General features: G+C 40.0%; 1 protein-coding gene across 4 annotated transcripts in view; it reads left to right on the forward strand.

Annotated features, from left to right (window-relative positions):
- LOC139759424 (uncharacterized) overlaps positions 1 to 22,749 on the forward strand; it is a 286,276-nt gene that overhangs the window by 158,762 nt on the left and 104,765 nt on the right. For all 4 annotated transcript variants that reach the window (XR_011715046.1, XM_071681522.1, XM_071681521.1 and 1 more), the window contains exons 13-15: positions 3,530 to 3,660; positions 4,572 to 4,808; positions 15,872 to 16,033. Coding sequence is in view for 3 of the 4 variants with exons in the window: in XM_071681522.1 (XP_071537623.1) it covers positions 3,530 to 3,660; positions 4,572 to 4,808; positions 15,872 to 16,033 (530 nt within the window). In the remaining variant the exon portion in view is untranslated. The remainder of the gene's footprint in view (positions 1 to 3,529; positions 3,661 to 4,571; positions 4,809 to 15,871; positions 16,034 to 22,749) is intronic.

Consider the following 22,749-nt stretch of genomic DNA (forward strand, 5'->3'; position numbering starts at 1 on the left):
GTATATCTTAAGTACAGTATAGTACACTTTCTTTTGTAACTCTATATTGTTTAACTAAATCTTTACTGTCACTTTGTTTCCTTTCAAACAACATTGCCTTACTTTTACTTGCATTTACCTTAAATCACCTATGCTTACACAGATAATGAAACACACAACCTTCTTTAATTCTTTTTCAGTCTCAGCAAACAATGCAGCATCATCTGCAGACAGGCTTGCCACTAGCCACCATATCTCAGTATCACACTCCATCTCTGCAACTCCATTCCCTAGTTTTGTTTTCATCGCTCTTATCACTCCATCCAGATATTCAATAAAAAGCCACGGTGACATCACACAGCCGTGCTTCTCACCCACATGTATACTGGAACTTTTGCTCAACTATCCATCCACTCTTACACATGCATTTGCTCCTCTGTAGAAGGCTTTCACAACATCCAACAGTTATCTCCCCATATATCCTTAACACATCCCATAAAGCATTCCACTCTACTCTGTCATACAGCTTTATTGAGACCCATAAAAGCTGCACATAACTTCTTACCTTGTGCTGAATACTTTTCCATGACCAGCTTTACCACAAAAATCTGATCCACACATCCCTACCTTTCCTGAAACCCCCCTTGATCCTCACATATTCTGCATTTAATCACTTCCATCACTCTGTGAATCATCATTCTTACATACACTTTTTCTGGTATACTTAACTGACTTGTTTCTCTATAATTGCTACATACATCCTTAGCACCTGTTCCTTTGAATAAAGGAACATTAATAGCTTTTACCCAGTCCTCAGGAACTGCCTTCTCTTTCCATGCTAAATTACATATCAGATGCATCCACTCTACCACTTTTTCTCCTCCTTACTTCAGCATTGCATCTGTAGTCCCATCCAATCCAGGCACCTTTCCTACCTTCAGCCTCATTATTCCCTTTCTTACCTCCCTTTTTGGTATAGGCCCTTGTATCCCCTTCCTTCCATCCTACATACCATGCATGTAACAACTGCTGCCTCTCCTTCTCCCACATTGCTCAGTTCTTCAAAATACCCTTTTCATCTTCCTTTCACTTTCTCCTTTTGATTCAGTTACTCCCCTTCTTTATTTCTCACTTTGACATTTCCACTCTGTCATCCGTCTCTTTCCTTTTTTACCTCCTTCCAGTAAGATTTCTTGTTATCCCAAAACTTCACTCAACTTTCATCCAAAATCTTCATTTGCTTTTTCTTTGCTTTCCTCTATCAGCTTGTTAACATTTCCTGCTTACATATTTTATGTTCTTCCCTCCTTTGCTTAACTTCCGCTGTTACATTCCTGTCAAGCATTCTACTATGCCTTTTTCTTCTCGTCCACAACATTTCTGATATCGTCTGTCCACCATGCAATGCCCTTTTTATTCCTATATCTCACTACTAATTCTACAACCTCTAATGGTATTGCTTCGAACTTTTTAAACATCTCAGTCACATATGACTGTATCCCTACATTCACTGCATTTTCATCAAACTTTCAGTTGCTTTCCTTTCATACTCCTCACTACACTTTTTCTGAGTCATCTACTTGCTTGCCAACACTTTTACCTCTCCATTATTCCTTACACCATACCTCCACTTCTCCCTGATCCTCATCCCCACAAGAACCACAAAATGGTTAGAGTCTCCAAAGAATCCTTTCACAATTCTGACATCTAGCCTTTCTCAATCTTCCATCCACCACCAAGAGTCAATCAAAACCTTTTGCTCTTTTCTTCCATCATCTCTCATCCATGTATAGCTGTGGATCATCTGGTGCTGAAAAAGTGTTTGCAAGGAATAAACCTTTCTCAGCACAAACCTCCACAAGATAACTTCCATTCTCATTTACTCCAGGGACTCCCCATTTACCAACTATCTCACCAATTTCATCACTTTCCACTTTCACATTTGTATCACCCATTACAACCACATTTCTCTCATTCTCAAAACCATTTGAATTGTCATTCATATTTCTCCAGAAATAATTCATTTCATCCTTACCTCATACAGTTTTCACACTTCACAATTCCAGTCTTTCCTTTCACCCACACTATTCTTGATCCATACTGTCCATGCTCTCTAACACCTTCTCATAGTCTTGGTGATAGCAGCGTTGCATGTCCTTCTTCCCCTCTTCCCCGATGATTTTCACTCATTCCTGTCCATACCACTTCTCCTTCTGTGCCCTCCCATAACTTGCATTTATCATTTTCTTTTTCACTCCTCACACCCTGCCCAAGGATATGGGTTTCCACAATCTCCACCACATTCAAGGTACAACTTACAAACTTCTCCACAAGGTCCTTCCTTTTACTCTCGCTAGTCATGCTATTTATATTCAGCACCATCACCCTCAGTTGCTTGTCTGAGTTACTCATTAGCATAACTGGTAGACTTCAGTGTCACTTCATAGTCTTTTGTGCCTCACCCTTGACAGGCCACTGGCAGTGGGTAACTCCAGTGGAGTGTTTCCAGAGGCAGCAAGGCTCCATAATTGTCCTAAAAACTGAAAAGTCCCAGCACACCTCAGGTATTTATCTGTATTTAAAAGGATTACCTGATGGAGCTGGGCAATGCCTCTCCCATCAGTTCCACCCCTAAGGGGTGTGTTAACAAGGTCACCACGAGGTGGGGTGAGGCAGGATACTGTAGAAAACTAGAGTATCCCCTTGAGGTACTGAGACTTGAAAACTTGCCCCAATTTTGAATATATTCACAATAGCAACACCACCTAACTTCATTTGTTATGATGATACTGCCACTGCACAAAGTATGGAAAAGAAATTATTGTCATCACATCATTATCATTATTTTTTCATTTCATTTTTTTATTATACTTTGTCGCTGTCTCCCACGTTAGCAAGGTAGCACAAGGAAACAGACGAAACAATGGCCCAACCCACCCACATACACATGTATATACATACACGTCTACACACGCACATATACATACCTATAGATTTCAATGTATACACATATATACATATACAAACATATACATATATACACAAGTACTGCCTTTATTCATTCCCATCGCCACCCAGCCACACATGAAATGACAACCCCTTCCCCCCGCATGTGCACAAGGTAGCGCTAGGAAAAGACACCAAAGGCCACATTCATTCATACTCAGTCTCTAGCTGTCATGTATAATGCGCCGAAACCACAGCTCCCTTTCCACCTCCAGGCCCCACAAAACATCTCTGATGTGGGAAACAGCGATTAAGTATGATAAATAGATAAATATCCCTGGGGATAGGGAAGACAGAATACTTCCTGCGTGTCAGAGAATGCAACTAGAAGGGGAGGGAGCGGGGGCTGGAAATCCTCCCCTCTCGTTTTTAATTTTCCAAAAGAAGGAACAGAGAAGGAGGCCAAGTGAGGGTTTCCCTCAAAGGTTCAGGCCTCTGTTCTTAACGCTACCTCACTGATGCAGGAAATGGCAAATAGTATTAAAAAAAATATTATTGTGATTATTATGTTATTGTATATGAATAGAACTTGATTTTGTTGCAGTCAACAAGTATCGCTTTGAAACTGACCAGTCTCTGCAGAGCAAAATGCAGCGAGTTACCTTGCATTCCGTGGCAAAAAAGTCAGCAAGAATCTCTACTCTTGTTTCTGAGATGTTGGGCATCATGAATCAGGTATAGTGACATTATTTTTAGAACTTATATGTATGCTAAGAGATTGTTATCTCTGCTTTGAGGATATGAATGGCCTGAAGGTGTATTATATGCAAGGAAGATATAAGTATATTGGGAGGATATATGTGTATCCAAATAGACAAGTTACAATTGTTGACTGTTTTTTTTTGTGTACCCTTTAGCTGCTTTATGTTGGAGGCATTTAAGACGAAAGTGCATTGGGCATTGGAAAGTTAAGGGTATTGGAACTAAAAGCAGTTGATTGTGAACAGTACCTCTCATTTTTGGTCAAAGATTTGCTGTGTTTCATGGCAATTAATGCAAATTTAGTGGACGCTGGTGTGTATTGGTGGTGTAAATGAGTGTTTCTTATCTTTGTGTCATTTGTCATGGTGATTTGAGAGGAAATTGGGAAAAGGATGATGAATGGTGTTTAAAATTGATTTGCACAGAAAAGTGGAATGTGGAAGATGTAAAGATTCTTGGAACATTTTCTAGGTGGTATAAGATTACAAAGAAAAATTTGATTGTATTGTGATACACAATAGAGTAAGGGTTCTCTCTACATGGTTTAGGCAAAATTGCTAGATATAGCTGTAGAAGAATTCATAGAAAACAAAAGATTAGATATGGTTATAGATAACAAGTATGCAGTAATGGTTAAGGACAAGGTTGAAAGGAGAAAAGTATGAGAAAGTAAATATGTGAATGAAGTTGTTGAGTGTCATTGTAACTGCAGCAGTTAGACTGTATTGAATAGGAAGGACAGTAATCAGAAAGAAGGAACATTGCATGGAATAAGTAGGTACAAAAATCCTTGATGACAAAGAATATTCTTGTATTTATACTATCCATAGATAATGATAATGATGAGAAGATGGTTTTATATCCACATAATTTTATCTCATCAGACAAAAGATCCGGAATTTGATGAAGAAGTAGCAAAGTTTCGGTCCATGCAGAAAGCTGCTGCAGCCTTGGCACAGAATATAGATGCTGTTGTGCAGGGCATAAGAGCTCGGCATAAGGCAGAACTGGAAATGGCCAGAGGTGTAGTTGCTACTTTGCTTCAGGCAGCAAGAACACCAGAAATTGAAGCAATTCAAAAGGCAGCGTCAGACTCTTGTAACAAACTGTTCAAGGTTTTTGTGAGTATATTTATTTTTTATTCATTATACTTGATAGCTGTTTCCGTGTCAACAAGGTAGCGCCAAGAAACAGAAGAAGAATGGCCCATTCACTCGTATACACGTATATATACATTATATATATATATATATATATATATATATATATATTTAAATATATATATATATATATATATATATATATGGAAGGCGACTAAAAGGGAAGGGAGCGGGGGGCTAGAAATCCTCCCCTCTCATTTTTTTTTTAAATTTTCCAAAAGAAGGAACAGAGAAGGGGGCCATATGAGGATATTCCCTCAAAGGCCCAGTCCTCTGTTCTTAACGCTACCTCGCTAATGCGGGAAATGGCGAATAGTATGAAAAAAAAAAAATATATATATATATACATAAATGCCCATACACGCGCATACACATATATCAACATATATACAGATTTTTTTTCATATATTCGCCATTACCCGTGTCACCGAGATAGCATTAAGAACAGAGGACTGAGCCTTAGTGGGAAGATTCTCACTTGCTCCATATACATACGTATATATATTCTATTTGTTTTATATTTATTCTACTTTGTCGCTTTCTCCCGCGTTAGCGGAATAGTGTAAGAAAACAGACGAAAGAATGGCCCAACCCACCCACACACACATGTATATACATACACGCTCACACACACACTTATACATACCAATACATTTCAAAATATACATATGTATACATACACAGACATATACCTATATACATATGTACATATTCATACATGCTGCCTTCATCCATTTTAGCCATCACCCCACCACACATGAAATTACATCCCCCCTCCCCCTGCATGCGTGCGAGGTAACGCTAGAAAAAGACAACAAAGGTCACATTTGTTCACACTCAGTCTCTAGCTGTCATGTTTAATGCACTGAAACCACAGGTCCCTTTCCACATCTAGGCCCCACAAAACTTTCCATGGTTTACCCCAGACGCTTCACATGCCCTGGTTCAATCCATTGACAGCACGTGGACCCTGGTATACCACATCGTTCCAATTCACTCTATTCCTTGCACGCCTTTCACTCTTCTGTATGTTTAGGCCCCAATCGCTTAGAATCTTTTTCACTCCAACCTTCCACCTCCATTATGGTCTCCCACCTCTCCTCATTCCCTCCACCTATGACACATTTTTTTTTTTTTCTTTGTCGCTGTCTCTCGTGTTTGCGAGGTAGCGCAAGGAAACAGACGAAAGAAATGGTCCAACCCACCCCCATACACATGTATATACATACGTCCACACACGCAAATATACATACCTACACAGCTGTCCATGGTTTACCCCAGACGCTTCACATGCCCTGATTCAATCCACTGACAGCACATCAACCCCGGTATACCACATCGATCCAGTTCACTCTATTCCTTGCCCTCCTTTCACCCTCCTGCATGTTCAGGCCCCGATCACACAAAATCTTTTTCACTCCACCTTACCACCTCCAATTTGGTCTCCCACTTCTCGTTCCCTCCACCTCCGACACATATATCCTCTTAGTCAATCTTTCCTCACTCATTCTCTCCATGTGCCCAAACCATTTCAAAACACCCTCTTCTGCTCTCTCAACCACGCTCTTTTTATTTCCACACACCTATGACACATATATCCTCTTTTTCAGTCTTTCCTCACTCATTCTCTCCATGTGACCAAACCATTTCAATACACCCTCTGCTCTCTCAACCACACTCTTTTTATAACCACATATCTCTCTTACCTTTTCATTACTTACTTGATCAAACCACCTCATACCACATATTGTCCTCAAACATCTCATTTCCAAAACATCCACCCTCCTCCGCACAACCCTATCTATGGCCCATGCCTTGCAACTGTATAACATTGTTGGAACCACTATTCCTTCAAACATACTTATTTTTGCTCTCTGAGATAACGTTCTCACCTTCCACATGTTCTTCAACGCTCCCAGAACCTTCGCCTCCTCCCCCACCCTGTGACTCACTTCCGCTTCCATGGTTCCATCTGCTGCTAAGTCCACTCCCAGATATCTAAAACACTTTACTTCCTCTAATTTATTTCCATTCAAACTTACATCCCAGTTAAGCTGTTCCTCAGCTTCTGCAGGTTCTCCTTTGAATCAGCCACCAGTGCTGTATCATTGGTGAGCAGCAACTGTTTCACTTTACATCCCCTCTTTTACACTTTTTCCAAACTCAGTCACCAACGTCTGCAGGTTCTCACTTGAATCGGCCACCTGTGCCGTATAATCAGCAAAGAGCATTGAGTCACTTCCTTGGTCCTCAGATCCCAAACAGACTGCATACTTCCTGCTCTATCCAAAACTCATGCATTTACCTCCGTAACCATCCCATCCATAAACAAATTAAACAACCATGGAGATATCACACACCCCGGCTGCAGACCAAACTTCACTGGGAACCAGTCCTTCTCCTCTCTTCCTACTTGCATACATGCCTTACATCCTTAATGAAAACTTTTCACTGCTTGTAGCAGCTTACCTCCCACTCCACATAGTTCTTAAGACCTTCCACAAGGCACCTCTGTCAACCCTATCATATGCATTCTCCAGATCCACAAATGCCACATACAGATCCATCTGTTTTTCTAAATATTTCTTATACACATTGTTCATTGCAAACACCTGATTCACACATCCTCTACTACTTCTGAGATCACACTGCTCCTTCCCAGTCTGATGCTCTGGACATGCCTTCACCCTCTCAATCAATACCCTCCCATGCAATTTACCAGGAATACTCAACAAACTTATGTCTCTTTAGTTTTAACACTCACCTTTATCCTCTTTACCTTTGTACAGTGGCACTATACATGGATTCTGCCAATCCTCAGGCATTTCAACACAATCCATACATACATTGAATATCCTTACCAACCAATCAACAACACAGTCAACTCCTTTCATGATAAACTCAACTGCAGTACCATCCAAACCTGCTTCCTTGGCTGATTTCTTCATTTGCAAGGCCTTCGCTGCCTCTTCTCTCTTAACCAAACCATTCTCTCTGACCCCTCTCACTTCACACATTACCCCAACAAAAACACCCACATCTGCCACCCTGCCATCTAGCACATTCAACAGACCTTCAAAATACTCTCTCCATCTCCTTCTCACTTCATCACTACCTGTTATCACTTACCCCCTTTCCCCCTACACTGATGTTCCCATTTGTTCTCTTGTCTCACGCATGTTATTTACCTCCTTCCAAAACATCTTTTTATTCTCCCTGAAGTTTAACAATACTCTCTAACCCCAACTCTCCTTTGCCCTCTTTTTCAACCCTTGCACCTTCCACTTGACCTCCTGCTGCATTCTTCTATACATCTTACAGTCATTTGCACACCTACCATATAAGTATCGTCCAGTAGCCTCTCTTTTCTTTTTAACCAACAATTTTACTTCTTCATCCTACTATTCACTACCCTTTTTAATCTGCCCACCTCCCACCTTTCTCATGCCACATACATCTTTTGCACATACCATCACTGCTTTCTTAAATACATCCCATTCCTCACTCCCTCCCTTCTTGTCATTTGCGCTCATCTTTTGCTATTCTACACTCAATCTCTCCTGGTACTTCCTCACACAAGTCTCCTTTTCATGCTCACTTACTCTCATCACTCTCTTCTCCCCAGCATTCTCTCTTTTTTTTCTTGAAAACCTCTACAATTCTTCACCCTTGCCTCCTCAATATAATGATCAGACATCCCTCCAGCTGCCCTTCTCAGCACATTAACATCCAATAGTCTCTTTTACATGCCAGTCACTTAACATGTAATCTAATAATGCCCTTAGGCAGTCTCTCCTACTCTCATACTTATACTTATGTATATCTCTTTTTAAACTAGGTATTCCCAATCACCAGTCATTTTCAGTGCACAAATCCAAAAGGTTTTCACCATTTCCATTTACAACACTGAATACCCCATGTACACCAAACTGTGAGTATGTATTTTGTATATTTTTTGTTCTGTATATACCGTCATTAGATCAAGTGTTATGCTTTCTTACGACATTTGCTCTACTCTTGAACTTACTGAGTATGTGTTGATCATTGTAAAGTGCACCCTCTCTGGTAGTTCATGGAGATAACAAGTGCTTAAATTCTGTAAAGGATCATAGCACACACTATCTGGCAGTTCATGGAGGTCACAAGAGTTTAAATACTGTAGTTGATTATAGCACACTCTCTTTTACAGATAATACCATCTTATTTTGTGTTTATTCAAGCAATAAGATATAACTTTGAATTCATAACTCGTCAGCTTTCTGATGAGCTGTTAGTTAGCTAGCATTGGTGACTGAAAAACAAACTGATTAGATTAGTGGGATATGTATAGTGCTAGAACCAATTGGCAATTCAATGATGCCTAAAAACTTAAAATTGGTTACATAGGATCACATATTGTGACTCATTAATGATCTTTGCTCACAGATGATTTTTCATAATCTTGCAGCTGGCAAAAAAAGTATGTTTTTTTATGAAAAGGTGCATAACAAATTTTAAAAATATTTTTCTTTTAAGAATTAAGACTTAGATTCCTAGTTCATGATAAACAGTATCTACCAGATTAGCCAGACATAAATGTGCAAATAACATACACTTAAATTTTTTATTTTTTGATTCATATGATCACTTGTAGAAAAACTGTCAATTTTTTGTGAATCAAGAATTAAGCATTTATAGTTTAAGAAAAATGCCTTACTTATGGGATTGGCCAAACCTAATTAAGGGTAGAAGGTGTATGGTGGTGGTTGCTGCAAATGTGGCAAATTTCAAAAAAAAAAAGTGCACAGCACTCCACCATGGCCACTAGCAGGTTACTGAGACTTTCAGGAAGCACCATTGAGTCATCCTTTGTTTAGGTTGCTGTCTGTAGCCAGCCAACAGGGCCTACAATGTAAGCAGAATTCTGAATTATGTTGGGAACTATATGTGTTGATTGGCAGCAGTAGTACCTTGCAACATAAGTGTAGATTTATGCCCATAGTATCAAAGGGGTTAACCCTTGGGCAGTGGTTGACCTCAAGGAATTAGTTCTTCATTTAGAGGTGAAAAAAGTATTCAGGTTTTCTGTTTCCCATTATAGAATTCAAGAAATGCATGTAAAACTAAGGAATGTGTATAAGAAGATTGACCTGTGTATATCCTCCAGGGAAAAACGCAATCACATTTGAAGGTAGGCAGATTAGAAAGGGCAGTGAATGGTGGGATAAGAAGTAGAATTGCAAGTTAAGGAGAAAAGAGTGGTATATGGGTTGCACTTACAAGGAAGATGTATAAGCTGAAAGCAGCAGGAAGTTAGGAGGGAGGTACAGGGGTTGAAAAAGATGGCAAATGAGAATTAGGGTGAGTGAGTATCAGTAAACTTTAGGAAAATAAGATGTTTTGGCAGGTGTAGAGTGTTGTGGGTTATGGTGATATGTGAGGTGAGTGTTATTTTGAGTGGTAAAAGTGTTGCTTAAGATGAAATATGGCTGGAGTGGATGGTGTTGCTGTTGATTATTTTAAGAAAGGAGGTGGCTATTTTGTTGATTGTTTAGTTAGGATTTTTATTATATGTAGGGATCATGTACAGGTGCATAAGGATTGGCCAAATGCATACATAGTGCTGCTGCAGAAAGGCAAAGTGGATAAAGTAATTGTTCAAACTACAAAGGTATAAGTTTGATGAATGTACCTGGTAAGTTGTATGGGAGAGTAGTGAGTGAGAGGGTGAAAGCATGTACAGAACATCAGACTGGGTAAGGAACACCGTGGTTTCATAAGTAGAAGAGGTTGTGTGGATCAGGTGTTTGTTTCAAAGAACATATTTGAAACATAATTTGAGAAACAGAGGGATTGGTATTTGGCAATTATGGGTCTGAAGAAAGCATATAATAGGGTTGATAGAGATTCCTTGTGGAAGGTCTTAAGAATATATGATGTATGAGGAAAAGCACTAGAAGCATTTAGCAGTTTTTATCAAGGGTGTAAGGCATGTGTACAAGTAGGAAGAGGAGAATGAGTGTTTCCAAAGAAGCTTAGTCTGCAGCTGGGATGTGTGATGTCACCATGGCTGATTAATTTGTTTTTGGGTAGGGTGATGAGTGAAGATGAATGCAATGCTTGGAGAGGGGTGAGTATGTAGTCTGTAGGGGATGAGAGGGCCTGGAAAGTGAGTCAGTTGTTGTTTGCTGATCATAAAGCACTGGTGGCAGATTTGAGTGAGCTTGCCAGATGTCACCTTCAGCTCTCCAACTGCACGCATATGAACTGCCGTGGCAAACTACACAAACTGTCCTTGTGACCCATTCAAATGAGATCTGTTCTCCCAGAAAATGCACAAACTTATTTATGAGCTGGGACTCAAAAATTGGCCCCAAACCAACCTAACCCTTAAACAGCAAAGACATGAATAATATCTGTAGAATCCATCCAGAAACAGCTGAAACAAATGAAACAACTGTCCATCCACCTTTCACTCTCAGTGATATAATCAGTGAAATTAAACCTTAAAGAACTGTCCTTCTGTAGTCCCTAACAGCATATTAGACTTTCACATAAAACACTTTTATCCATTTTCCAAGCACCTCCAGATGTCTTCATCCAGTTCCAACTACACAACAAAATCTCTAACATCTGGAAACTTGCTTACAATTTACCAATCCTAAATCCCTCTGAACCACCCAACTTCCCTCCTCCTACCACCCGATATCACTTCTGGTCTCTGCATCCAATCTGTGTGAAAATAATGATCTTCAGCAGAATCAAAGAAAACATTCCACTCTTACCCACTCAGCATGACTTCTATTTATCTATATCTCTGGTGCCTGTTGCAATTGGCCATGGCAGTTGAGTCACCATAACGAGTGATACCAGTGCCGCTTCTTAGCCTCTAGTGCCTTACCCTTAAAAGGCCACTGGCAAAAGGCAGTGCTTGTGGAGGCTCCTACCTAATGTTTCTACTGACTACTATCTAATGCTCATAACAACTGTTTCTATCTGATGCTCCAACCTAAATGTTTCTACCTACTCCCTCTATCTACTGCTCCTGTCATTTTGCCAAAAGGCAGGGCTAGAGCATAGTGCTCACTGCAGGAAAAACTAGTTATGAAGAATGAGCTGTGTGAGGTAAGTGTTTTCAAGTGTTACATATGACAAGGAGAGATGGTACATTTGTAGACAGAATGCCAATAGTCCACATGTTAGGCAGAAAGAAAAGACAGCTACCAGGGTTGGAGGAGTGCAACTTGATATCCACTGAAGACCCAAATACTCTTTCTCCATACTTCTCTTTGAGCTCACACAACATATCCTAGATGATTTCAACCAACGACAGTTCCTTCCTGTACAGTGCTAATGGCACTAAACATCAACAAAGCTTTTGACACTGTCCAATGACATGTCTTCACATGAAAAATACTTGGAACCATCTTTCAGAAACAACACATACATGACATTCACTCCCCACACCCATAATGATATCAACACAAAAGCAGCACACAAGCTAAATACCCACAAACACTAAATGGTATCAGAATTAGGCAAGAAAAAGAGTCCTTCAGCATCCTGTACAGACAATTTACATGTTCCATTTTAAACTGTGCATAACATGCTTGGTCTTTTAGCCTCTCAAAATCAAATATAACAAGTATAACACAAAATTAACAGAACTAATCACTGGTTACGTAGCAACTCCAAACATTCAACATCTTCACAAGAAACAAAGATCCTCCCAATACAGTCTTGCCTTAACATGCTGGGCACTCAATTCTATGCAACAGCACTAGACCACTCCCTCCTGAATCACTCAACATCAAACCACCAACCCCATAGTAGAAGTAGAATGCTTATTCATGTCTCCCGCTTCAGTAACCTCTACTCAAAGTTCCCCCATCCTCAACAAGTAGAACTATGACATAACACATACTCACTGAAATAAACCAGTAAGCTTTAAACATCTAACCTCTCTCCTCAGTAATAGAGCTTCATAAGTGCTGCAAGAGCCTCATAAGGAGAGAAGGGACTCCTGGGGCAGGAAGGTAATATATAAGGTATAAGGAATAGAGGGGAAAGAATTTTACCTCTGTCTTCCCTGCATTTCAGGAGGGGATGCTGGAAAACCCCCTAATTGTATTTCAGTATATAAAAGATGGAACAGAAGAAGGAGCCAAATGAGGAGTGTGCATTCTCCTTGAAGGCTCAGGCTCGGGTGTCTAACTGAGTGTAGATGAACCCAAGATGAGAAGAAGGGAGAGATAGGTTGTATGGTTGAGGAATAGAACATGAATGTTCTTGCTCAAAGTGAAAAAAAGTTCAAGGGTAAAGGTGCTGAATAGTTTGGGATTGTGGTAGTGGTAAAGTTTGTTGATGAGAGGGTAAGAGCTGGAGAAAGGGGTAGCATTGCTGCTGAAGCAGTTGCAGGGAATATGTGAAAGACTTTAGGGAAGTGAGCTCCAGAATGATGAGGATAAAAATGAAAGTGTGTTTCAAGAGATTAATGATTATTAGTGCTTATGCACCTGGCCATAAGAAGGAGGGAGCAGCTTAGTGTGTGTGTCAGCATTTTTGACGTTAGAGATTGAGTAATAGTGATGGGTGATATAAATGGGAGTGTGAGTAATGTTGTGACAGAGGGTATACTTGGAGGATATGGGATTTTCAGTGAGGTAAAAAGGAATGGTGAATAGCTTGTGGAGTTGTGTGCTGAAAAAGGACTGGTGACTGGGAATACCTGGTTTGAAAAGAGTGACATACATAAGTATATGCATGTAAGTGCAGATGATGGTCAGAGGGCATTATTGGGTACATACTAATTGCTAGACATGCAAATGAGTTTTGTCTCCCCTTTTTTCCTTTTCTCTTCCACTTCCACTTCTCACTCATTCTCTCTATATTCCATATCATTTCAGCACACCCTCTTTAGCTCTCTCAACCACATTTGTTTTTTGTTACCACAGCCCTTTTTATCCTTTTATTGCTTATTTGATTAAACTGCCTTACACCACATATTATCCTCACTTATTTCAATTCTAGCACATTCATTCTCCTCTGCACATTCTTATCTATAGCCTATGGCTTGCATCCACATAACTTTGATGGGACTACTGTACCTTCAGGCATTCCAATTTTGACTTCCCAGATAATGTTCTATCTTTGCTCCCAGAACCCGATGGGATCACTGTACCTTCAGGCATTCCAATTTAGACTTCCCTGATAATGTTCTCTCTTTGCTTCCAGAACCCTCACCCCTCACTATGGCTCTAGTCTGTTTCTATGGCTCCATTTGCAAACATGTCCACTCTCAGGTATCTAGAACACTTCATTACTAATTTTTCTCCATTCAAACTTACATCCACCTAACCTCTCCCTCAACTCTGCTAATCCTAATAATTAACCTTGCTTTTATTCATAGTTACTCTTAATTTTCTTTTTAGTCACCAGCTATTGCAGTTTCTTAATCAGATCTGCCACTAGTGCTGTTTTATCAGAAAACAATTGACTCACTTCCTAGGCCTCGTATAAACTGCATATTTGCCCCTCTTTCCAAGATTTTCACATTTTTCTCCCTCGCCACCCCATCCATAAACAAATTAGACATTCCATGGTGACATCACACACCCCAACTGCAAAGTAGCCATCACATGGAACCACTCACTCTCCCCTCTTCCCACTCGTACATATGCTGTACGCCCAAGAGAAAAATTTCTCATTACTGTTTTAAAGCTTTCCTTCCACACCATACATCCTTAAAACCCTCCACAACCCTAAATTATGCTTTTCCCAGATCAATAAATGTCATGTACAAATCCATCTGTTTCTCCAGGTATTTCTCACACACATTCTTTAAAGCAAACATCTGATTCACATGTCCTCTGCAGGTCCTGAAGCCACACTGTTCCTCCCCAGTCTGATGATCTGTACATGCTTTTAACCTCTCAATCACTGCTATCCCATAAACCTTACCAGGAATACTGAACAAGCTTATGCTTATGTTGTTTGAACACCCTCTTTGCCTTTACACAGTGGCAGTATACATGCATTCTGGTAATCCTCAGGCAATGTTCTCCATGCAGATTTTCTGTTTTTCCTTCTTTCCTTCCCCTCTCTTGACAAACCTTTCACTTATCAGTAGTGACCACCATCTTGGTGATGTCCTTGTTCTGAGACAGAGTATGAGTGTTTTCTTTTTGTATTATGTATTTGGATGATTGTCCATGTTAAATGCTAGAATGTATGATTCACTGAAAGGAGCAGTTGGATGATGACATCATTGCCAGATGGAGGTTGCTGATTGGAAGACAGCAGTTCCGTAACAAACTTGGCTTCTGCCAGGAATGGTTTATGAACGAAGTTGATGGATTTTTACCCTTAGGGATTAAGGGAGATCCCAGCTTGTGGGACACCACCTTGTAGAGAAACAGTTTTTCATTCTTCAAAGCACAGTTTTCCCCATATCTTGGGTCTTTCCTAGTTTCTTATGGAGGAGGCTGACCACTTAGCCTAATTCTTTTGGTTGAGGTAAAACTTGAGCTGCCTAACCATCATAACTGTTTTAAAAGTTGCTAATTTTAAAGATATCGTTAATACTTTGATAACAGCATATCTCTGATCACTTATCTGTAGTAATGTTTTCAAGCTTATGTGTTTTACTTTCGTATGGTACTCAAAATGGCATTAAACCTTCCTTCCTTATGATGTTCAGTATTGATATTTCCCTGTTGCATCATGTGTTTGGCTGATGGGCAGGACTGCCCACTCCACTAATGAAAAGGTTTAGGTTAGATGCTAGAGTGTATGAATTAGTGAAAGGAGCAGTTTAAAGATTGCATATGTGGTGGAGGAAATTCTGAGATAGGTATAAGTATTGACTGTGAGAAACTCAGACTCTCAAATGGAAACATATGTGGATGCTTACTTGGAAATTATTAGAATCTGCCTTCTATCAAGGTAAGACATAGCATGTAGAAATTAGATTTAAAGATCTAAGGTTGCTGTACTCTGTTTCAGTATGAAGATTGTTTAACTCAGAATTATTGTTTTATCCCCAGGACAGTTTTATGAAACAGCGGATAATTTTGCCAACAAAGCAACTATTGTGCCTGTGTGAGGTGCCAGAACGACTGATCCAGAAGAGACATGACAAGATGCTTGACTATGATAATGCACAGTACAAGCTAGACAAGACCAGGGACCCCACCAGAACCAGGATCGTAAGTCTAGTCCATTATTGCATGTATTTTGATAGTATTGCTTCATTGGCATTTCCCAGCACTTTTACTGAAGACTGTTGGGGTTGAAATAGGTGTGCCTTGGCTGAAATCAGTATTTCAGTTTCTCTCTGTATGAATTTTCTAAAAATATACTTTTTTTTTGCAAATTTGAAAACTTATACCCAGGTGCACACCCTTGGGGACCCCATAGTACTCGTAAAGATTTTGACAATTCTAGCTTTCATTGTCATGGAGTCATAACCCAAAAAACTTTTCATATAGATATATTAGTTGTTTGTCAGTTAAAGAGCAGCAACTCAGGCAAAGGTATTCAGAGGATGACGTAAAAATATTTGAGGTAGTGAATAATAGATTTTAAAGTGTTTTCAAACACCAGTGAGATTGAACTTGGGGAAGGTTTTTGAATCTGGGTAACTAGAAAAGATATGAACAGAATAGTAGAAAGTCTTGATCCATCAAGGTTCCTGATAAAGTTTTCCAAATGTGCTGAAAATGTGTACACACACCAGACAGGCCACTTGAAATACTTTTCAGTATGTCACTGGAGAGAGGCAAAATGCCATAGGAATGAAGAGGGCAAACATCATACCCAAAGAGACCCGTAACAGACACTGAACTACAGATTGGGTACATTAACAGGTGTTATGCGTAAGTTTCTGTGAAAGATTATTAAAAAGCAAGTGGAGGACTTTCTACATAGTTAAAATTACATTTAAGACCACAGTTTTAGGGAAGGGAGTTCATGTGTAACAAACTTCTTCAATATTGATCAGAGAGTGAGCTCACTCTTAGAGAAAAGGGAAGACTGAATGGATTGTTTGTATCTGTATCACCAGGAAGCATATGATACTGTACTGCTTATAAGTCTGATTAAGAAGCTGGATCACTGGTCCGGAATAAGGGGGAAATTCCTTCATTGGATTGAAGAATATCTCACTGGAAAGGAAATTAGGATGCATGTTATGGGAGCCTTTTCCAAATGGGTCTAGGTGACCTCAGGGTTCTTTACTGGTACTATGATTCTTGTTGATCCATGTAAATGACCTGCCTGAAGGGATGTTTTGATGTGTCCCAACCTCTTCTTGGTGGGGATAGCATGGACTTTAATCTCATGTGGCTCCAATAGTGTGATAAACATATTGATGGACAGACAAATGTGTATACACCATGGGTCGGTCGGCTTCCAACCCTGGGCAGGCTGTCTGGCTGCCTCGACTATGCAGAGGTTGTGACACACATCTTTAACCTCCTATATTAAGTAACCTTTACATGGAAGTCTTTGAAACAAAGTTACTAAAAGATATGTTAGCCTCTTAATGCAATTTGGTTTAGGTATGTAAATGATGTTCTTTGTGTTTGGCCAACAAATGAAAATTTATAAACATTTCTCCCTTTACATAGCAATTTAGTACCTTCCATCAATTTTACTGTAGAAATAGAAAATAATGGTATGTTGCCATTTTTAGATTGCATGATCCATAGGGATGGAAACAAGTTTAAGTATAGCATATATAGATAACCAACCACTGTATACTCATATACCCATTATAACTTGACTCAACATGACAGAGTTATCATCATTCCATTCTATGTTCCATAGAAAATTATGTGTTTTCATTCCAGAGTTTATTGATAATGAGTTCGAGAAGATATATTCTATTGGATCCAAGTTAAAGTATCCTAGATTTTTCATTGAAAAATCCCTTAAGTTAGCAAAGAAATCATTTTATAGAGTTAAACCCAAACCTCACTTTGACACCAATAGCCTTTTAGTTCTAATTTTGAATAATGATTTTACTTTACTTCCCATGTTACTTAAATCCTTTAATGTAAATATTGCCTTTCTGCAACAACAGTACTATAAAGAGTATCTTAATAAAAAAAATCAAAGTTCTGCAGGATGCATCTATAGAGTACCATGTAGAGATTGTGATAAGTTTTATGTTGGGCAGACTGGTAAGGATCTTTCTGTTAGACTTAAGCAACATCAATATGGTATAAGAACAGGACAACAATCAAATGCCATATTAAATTATGTTAAGAATTAAAGGTATTGTATTGACTAGAGTAATGCCATCTCAGTTATTAATTCTAAATCTTATACCATGAGAAATATCATTCAGTCTTTTATCATAACATACACAAAGAACTTGAGACATCAGTATTCGTGAAGGTCTCTACAAATTGGATAGCTTTATTGTTGATAGAATATGTAAACAGTTCCCCTTCTTGTCCAAGTGATAGATTTATGATATGCATGTTGTTAGACATGAACACACCCAACCTCCATTTGGGTAGTCGCTTGTTTACAAATGGCATGCTAGCTACGTCTCTTCATTGTATATCAGCTGACTTATATTTTTTCTTGTATCTCCCCTGGTGATTTGATTATTGCTTGAAAGTGAACTTGGGAACTTATTGTGTTTCATTCCCCATGGACTCATATTATTATGTTTAAGAGTAAGTGAGCTTGGAAAGGAGACTTGTGTGAGGAAGTACAAGGAAAGATTGAGTGTAGAATGGCAAAAGGTGAAAACAAATGACATGAGGGGAGTGGGTGAGGAATGGGATGTATTTATGGTAGCAGTGATGGCTTGTGCAAAAGATACATGTGGCCTGAGAAAGATGGGAGGTGGGCAGATTAGAAAGGGTGGTGAGTATTGGGATGAAGAAGTAAGATTGTTAGCGAAAGAGAAAGAGAGACGTTTGAATGATACTTGCAAGGAGGAGGTCAAGAGCAAGGTGCAGTGGTTGAAAAAGAGGGCAAATGAGAGTTGGGGTGAGACACTTATCATTAAACTTTAGTGGGAATAAATTATTTTTGGAAAGAGGTAAATAATGTGCCATAGAACAAGTGGGAACAGTGGTGAAGAGGGCTAATCTGGAATTGATAGCAAGTAGTGATGAAAAGAGAAGGAGATGGAGTGAGTATTTTGAAGGCTTGTTGAATGTGATGATAGAGTGGCAGATATAGGATGTTTTGGTCAGGGTGGAGTGCAAAGTGAGAAGGTCAGGGAAAATGGTTTCGTGAAGAGAGAAGAGGCAGTGAAAGCTTTGCGGAAGATGAAAGCTGGCAAGGTAGCAGGTTTGGAGGGGGTGACTGTGTTATTAATTGGTAGGTAATGATATTCATTGTATGTATGGACCAGGATAAAGTGCCTGAGGATTGGCAGAATGCATGCATAGTGCCTTTGTACAAAGACAAAGGGAATAAAGGTGAGTGTTCAAACTATAGAGGCATATGTTTGTTGAGTATTCCTGGGAAATTTTATGAGAAGGTTTTGATGGAGAGAGTGAAGGCATATACATAGCATCAGATTGGGGAAGAGCAGTGTGGTTTCAGAAGTGGTAGAGGATGTGTGGATCAGTTGCTTGCTTTGAAGAATGTGTGTGAAAAAAAAATGCTTAGAAAAACAAATCGATTTGTTTGTAGCATTTATGGATCTGGAGAAGGCATATGATAGAGATGATTTGTGGAAGGTCTTAAGAGTATATGCTGTGGGAAGTAAGTTGCTAGAAGCAGTGAAATGTTTTTACAAAGGATGTAAGGCATGTGTATGACTAGGAAAAGAATAGAGTGATTGGTTCCTAGTGAAGGTCAGTCTGTAGCAGGGTTGTGTGATGTCCCATGGTTGTTTAATTTGTTTATGGATGCGTGGTTAAGGAGATAAATGCAAGAGTTTTGGAGAGAGGGGCAAGTATGCAGTCTGTAGGAGATGAGAGTGCTTGGGAGGTGAGTCAGTTGTTGTTCGCCGATGATACAGCTCTAGTGGCTGATTCAGGTGAGAAAGTGCAGAAGGTGGTGACTGAGTTTGGAGAAGTGTATGAAAGGAGAAAATTGAGAGTAAATGTGAATAAGAGTAAGGTTATCATTTTCACTAGGGTTGAGGAACAAATTAGTTGGGATGTAAGTTTGAATAGAGAAAAATTGGATGAAGTGAAGTGTTTTAGATATCTGGGAATGTTCTTGGCAGCTAATAGAATCAAGAAAGCAGAAGTGAGTCACAGGGTGGGGGAAGGGCGAAGGTTCTGGGAGTGATGAAGAATGTGTGGAAGGAGAGCACATTATCTTAGAGAGCAAAAATGGGTATGTTTGAAGGAATATTAGTTCCAACAATATCATATGGTTGCGAGGCATGGGCTGTAGATAGGGTTGTGTGGAGGAGAGCGGATGTGTTGGAAATGAAATATTTGAGGACAGTATATGGTATGAGGTGGTTTGATCAAGTAAGAAATGAAAGGGTATCAGAGATGTGTGGAAATAAAAAGAGTGTAGTTGAGAGAGCAGAAGAGGGTGTGTTGAAATGGTTCGGACGTATGCCAAGAAAGAGTGAGGAAAGATTGACAAAGAGGATATATGTGTTGGAGGTGGAGGGAACAGGGAGAAGCAGGAGACTAAATTGGAGGTGGAAGAATGGAGAGAAAAAGATTTTGAGCCATCGGGGCCTGAACATGTTGGAGGGTGAGAGGCATGCAAGGAATAGTGAATTGGAACAATGGGGTATACCGGGGTCGACATGCTGTCAGTGGACTGAATCAGGGCATGTGAAGTGTCTGAGTTAAACCATGGAAAGGTTTGTGGGGCCTGGATGTAGATAGGGAGCTGTGGTTTCAGTGCATTGCACATGACAGCTAGAAACTGAGTGTAAATGAATGTGACCTTTTTTGTTTGTTTACATTCTTCAACGATCCCAGATATCTAAAACACTGCACTTTCTCCAGTTTTTCTCTATTCAAACGTACCTCCCAATTGACTTGTCCTTCAACCCTACTGTACCTAATAACCTTGCTCTTATTCACATTTACTTTCAGCTTTCTTCTTTCACACACTTAACCAAGCTCAGTCACCAGCTTCTGCAGTTTCTCACCCGAATCAGCCACCAGCGCTGTATCATCAGCAAACAACAACTGACTCACTTCCCAAGCTCTCTCATCCACAACAGACTTCATACTTGCCCCTCTTTCCAAAACTCTTGCATTCACCTCCCTAACAACCCCATCAATAAACTAATCAAACAACCATGAAGATATCACGAACCCCTGCCGCAAACCAACATTCAGTGTGAACCAATCACTTTCCTCTCTTCCTACATGTACACATGCCTTACATCCTCGATAAAAACTTTTCACTGCTTCTAACAACTTGCCTCCCACACCATATATTCTTAATACCTTCCACAAAGCATCTCTATCAACTCTATCATATGCCTTCTCCAGATCCATAAATGCTACATACAAATCCATTTGCTTATCTAAGTATTTCTCACGTACATTCTTCAAAGCAAACACCTGATCCACACATCCTTTACCACCTCTGAAACCACACTGCTCTTGCCCAATCTGATGCTCTGTACATGCCTTAACCCTCTCAATCAATACCCTCCCATATAATTTACCAGGAATACTCAACAAACATTTTTTTTTTTTTTTTTTTTGCTTTGTCGCTGTCTCCCGCGTTTGCGAGGTAGCGCAAGGAAACAGACGAAAGAAATGGCCCAACCCACCCCCATACACATGTATATACATACGTCCACGCACGCAAATATACATACCTACACAGCTTTCCATGGTTTACCCCAGACGCTTCACATGCCCTGATTCAATCCACTGACAGCATGTCAACCCTGGTATACCACATCAATCCAATTCACTCTATTCCTTGCCCTCCTTTCACCCTCCTGCATGTTCAGGCCCCGATCACACAAAATCTTTTTCACTCCATCTTTCCACCTCCAATTTGGTCTCCCACTTCTCCTCGTTCCCTCCACCTCCGACACATATATCTTCTTGGTCAATCTTTCCTCACTCATTCTCTCCATGTGCCCAAACCATTTCAAAACACCCTCTTCTGCTCTCTCAACCACACTCTTTTTATTTCCACACATCTCTCCTACCCTTACGTTACTTACTCGATCAAACCACCTCACACCACACATTGTCCTTAAACATCTCATTTCCAGCACATCCATCCTCCTGCGCACAACTCTATCCATAGCCCACGCCTTGCAACCATACAACATTGTTGGACACTATTCCTTCAAACATACCCATTTTTGCTTTCCGAGATAATGTTCTCGACTTCCACACATTCTTCAAGGCTCCCAGAATTTTCGCCCCCTCCCCCACCCTATGATCCACATCCACTTCCATGGTTCCATCCGCTGCCAGATCCACTCCCAGATATCTAAAACACTTTACTTCCCCCAGTTTTTCTCCATCCAAACTTACCTCCCAATTGACTTGACCCTCAACCCTACTGTACCTAATAACCTTGCTCTTATTCACATTTACTTTTGACTTTCTTCTTTCACACACTTTACCAAACTCAGTCACCAGCTTCTGCAGTTTCTCACATGAATCAGCCACCAGCGCTGTATCATCAGCGAACAACAACTGACTCACTTCCCAAGCTCTCTCATCCCCAACAGACTTCATACTTGCCCCTCTTTCCAAAACTCTTGCATTCACCTCCCTAACAACCCCATCCATAAACAAATTAAACAACCATGGAGACATCACACACCCCTGCCGCAAACCTACATTCACTGAGAACCAATCACTTTCCTCTCTTCCTACATGTACACATGCCTTACATCTTCGATAAAAAGTTTTCACTGCTTCTAACAACTTGCCTCCCACACCATATATTCTTAGTACCTTCCACAGAGCATCTCTATCAACTCTATCATATGCCT

Source organism: Panulirus ornatus, chromosome 33 (assembly GCF_036320965.1).
Source record: "Panulirus ornatus isolate Po-2019 chromosome 33, ASM3632096v1, whole genome shotgun sequence".
Lineage (NCBI taxonomy): Eukaryota > Metazoa > Arthropoda > Malacostraca > Decapoda > Palinuridae > Panulirus > Panulirus ornatus.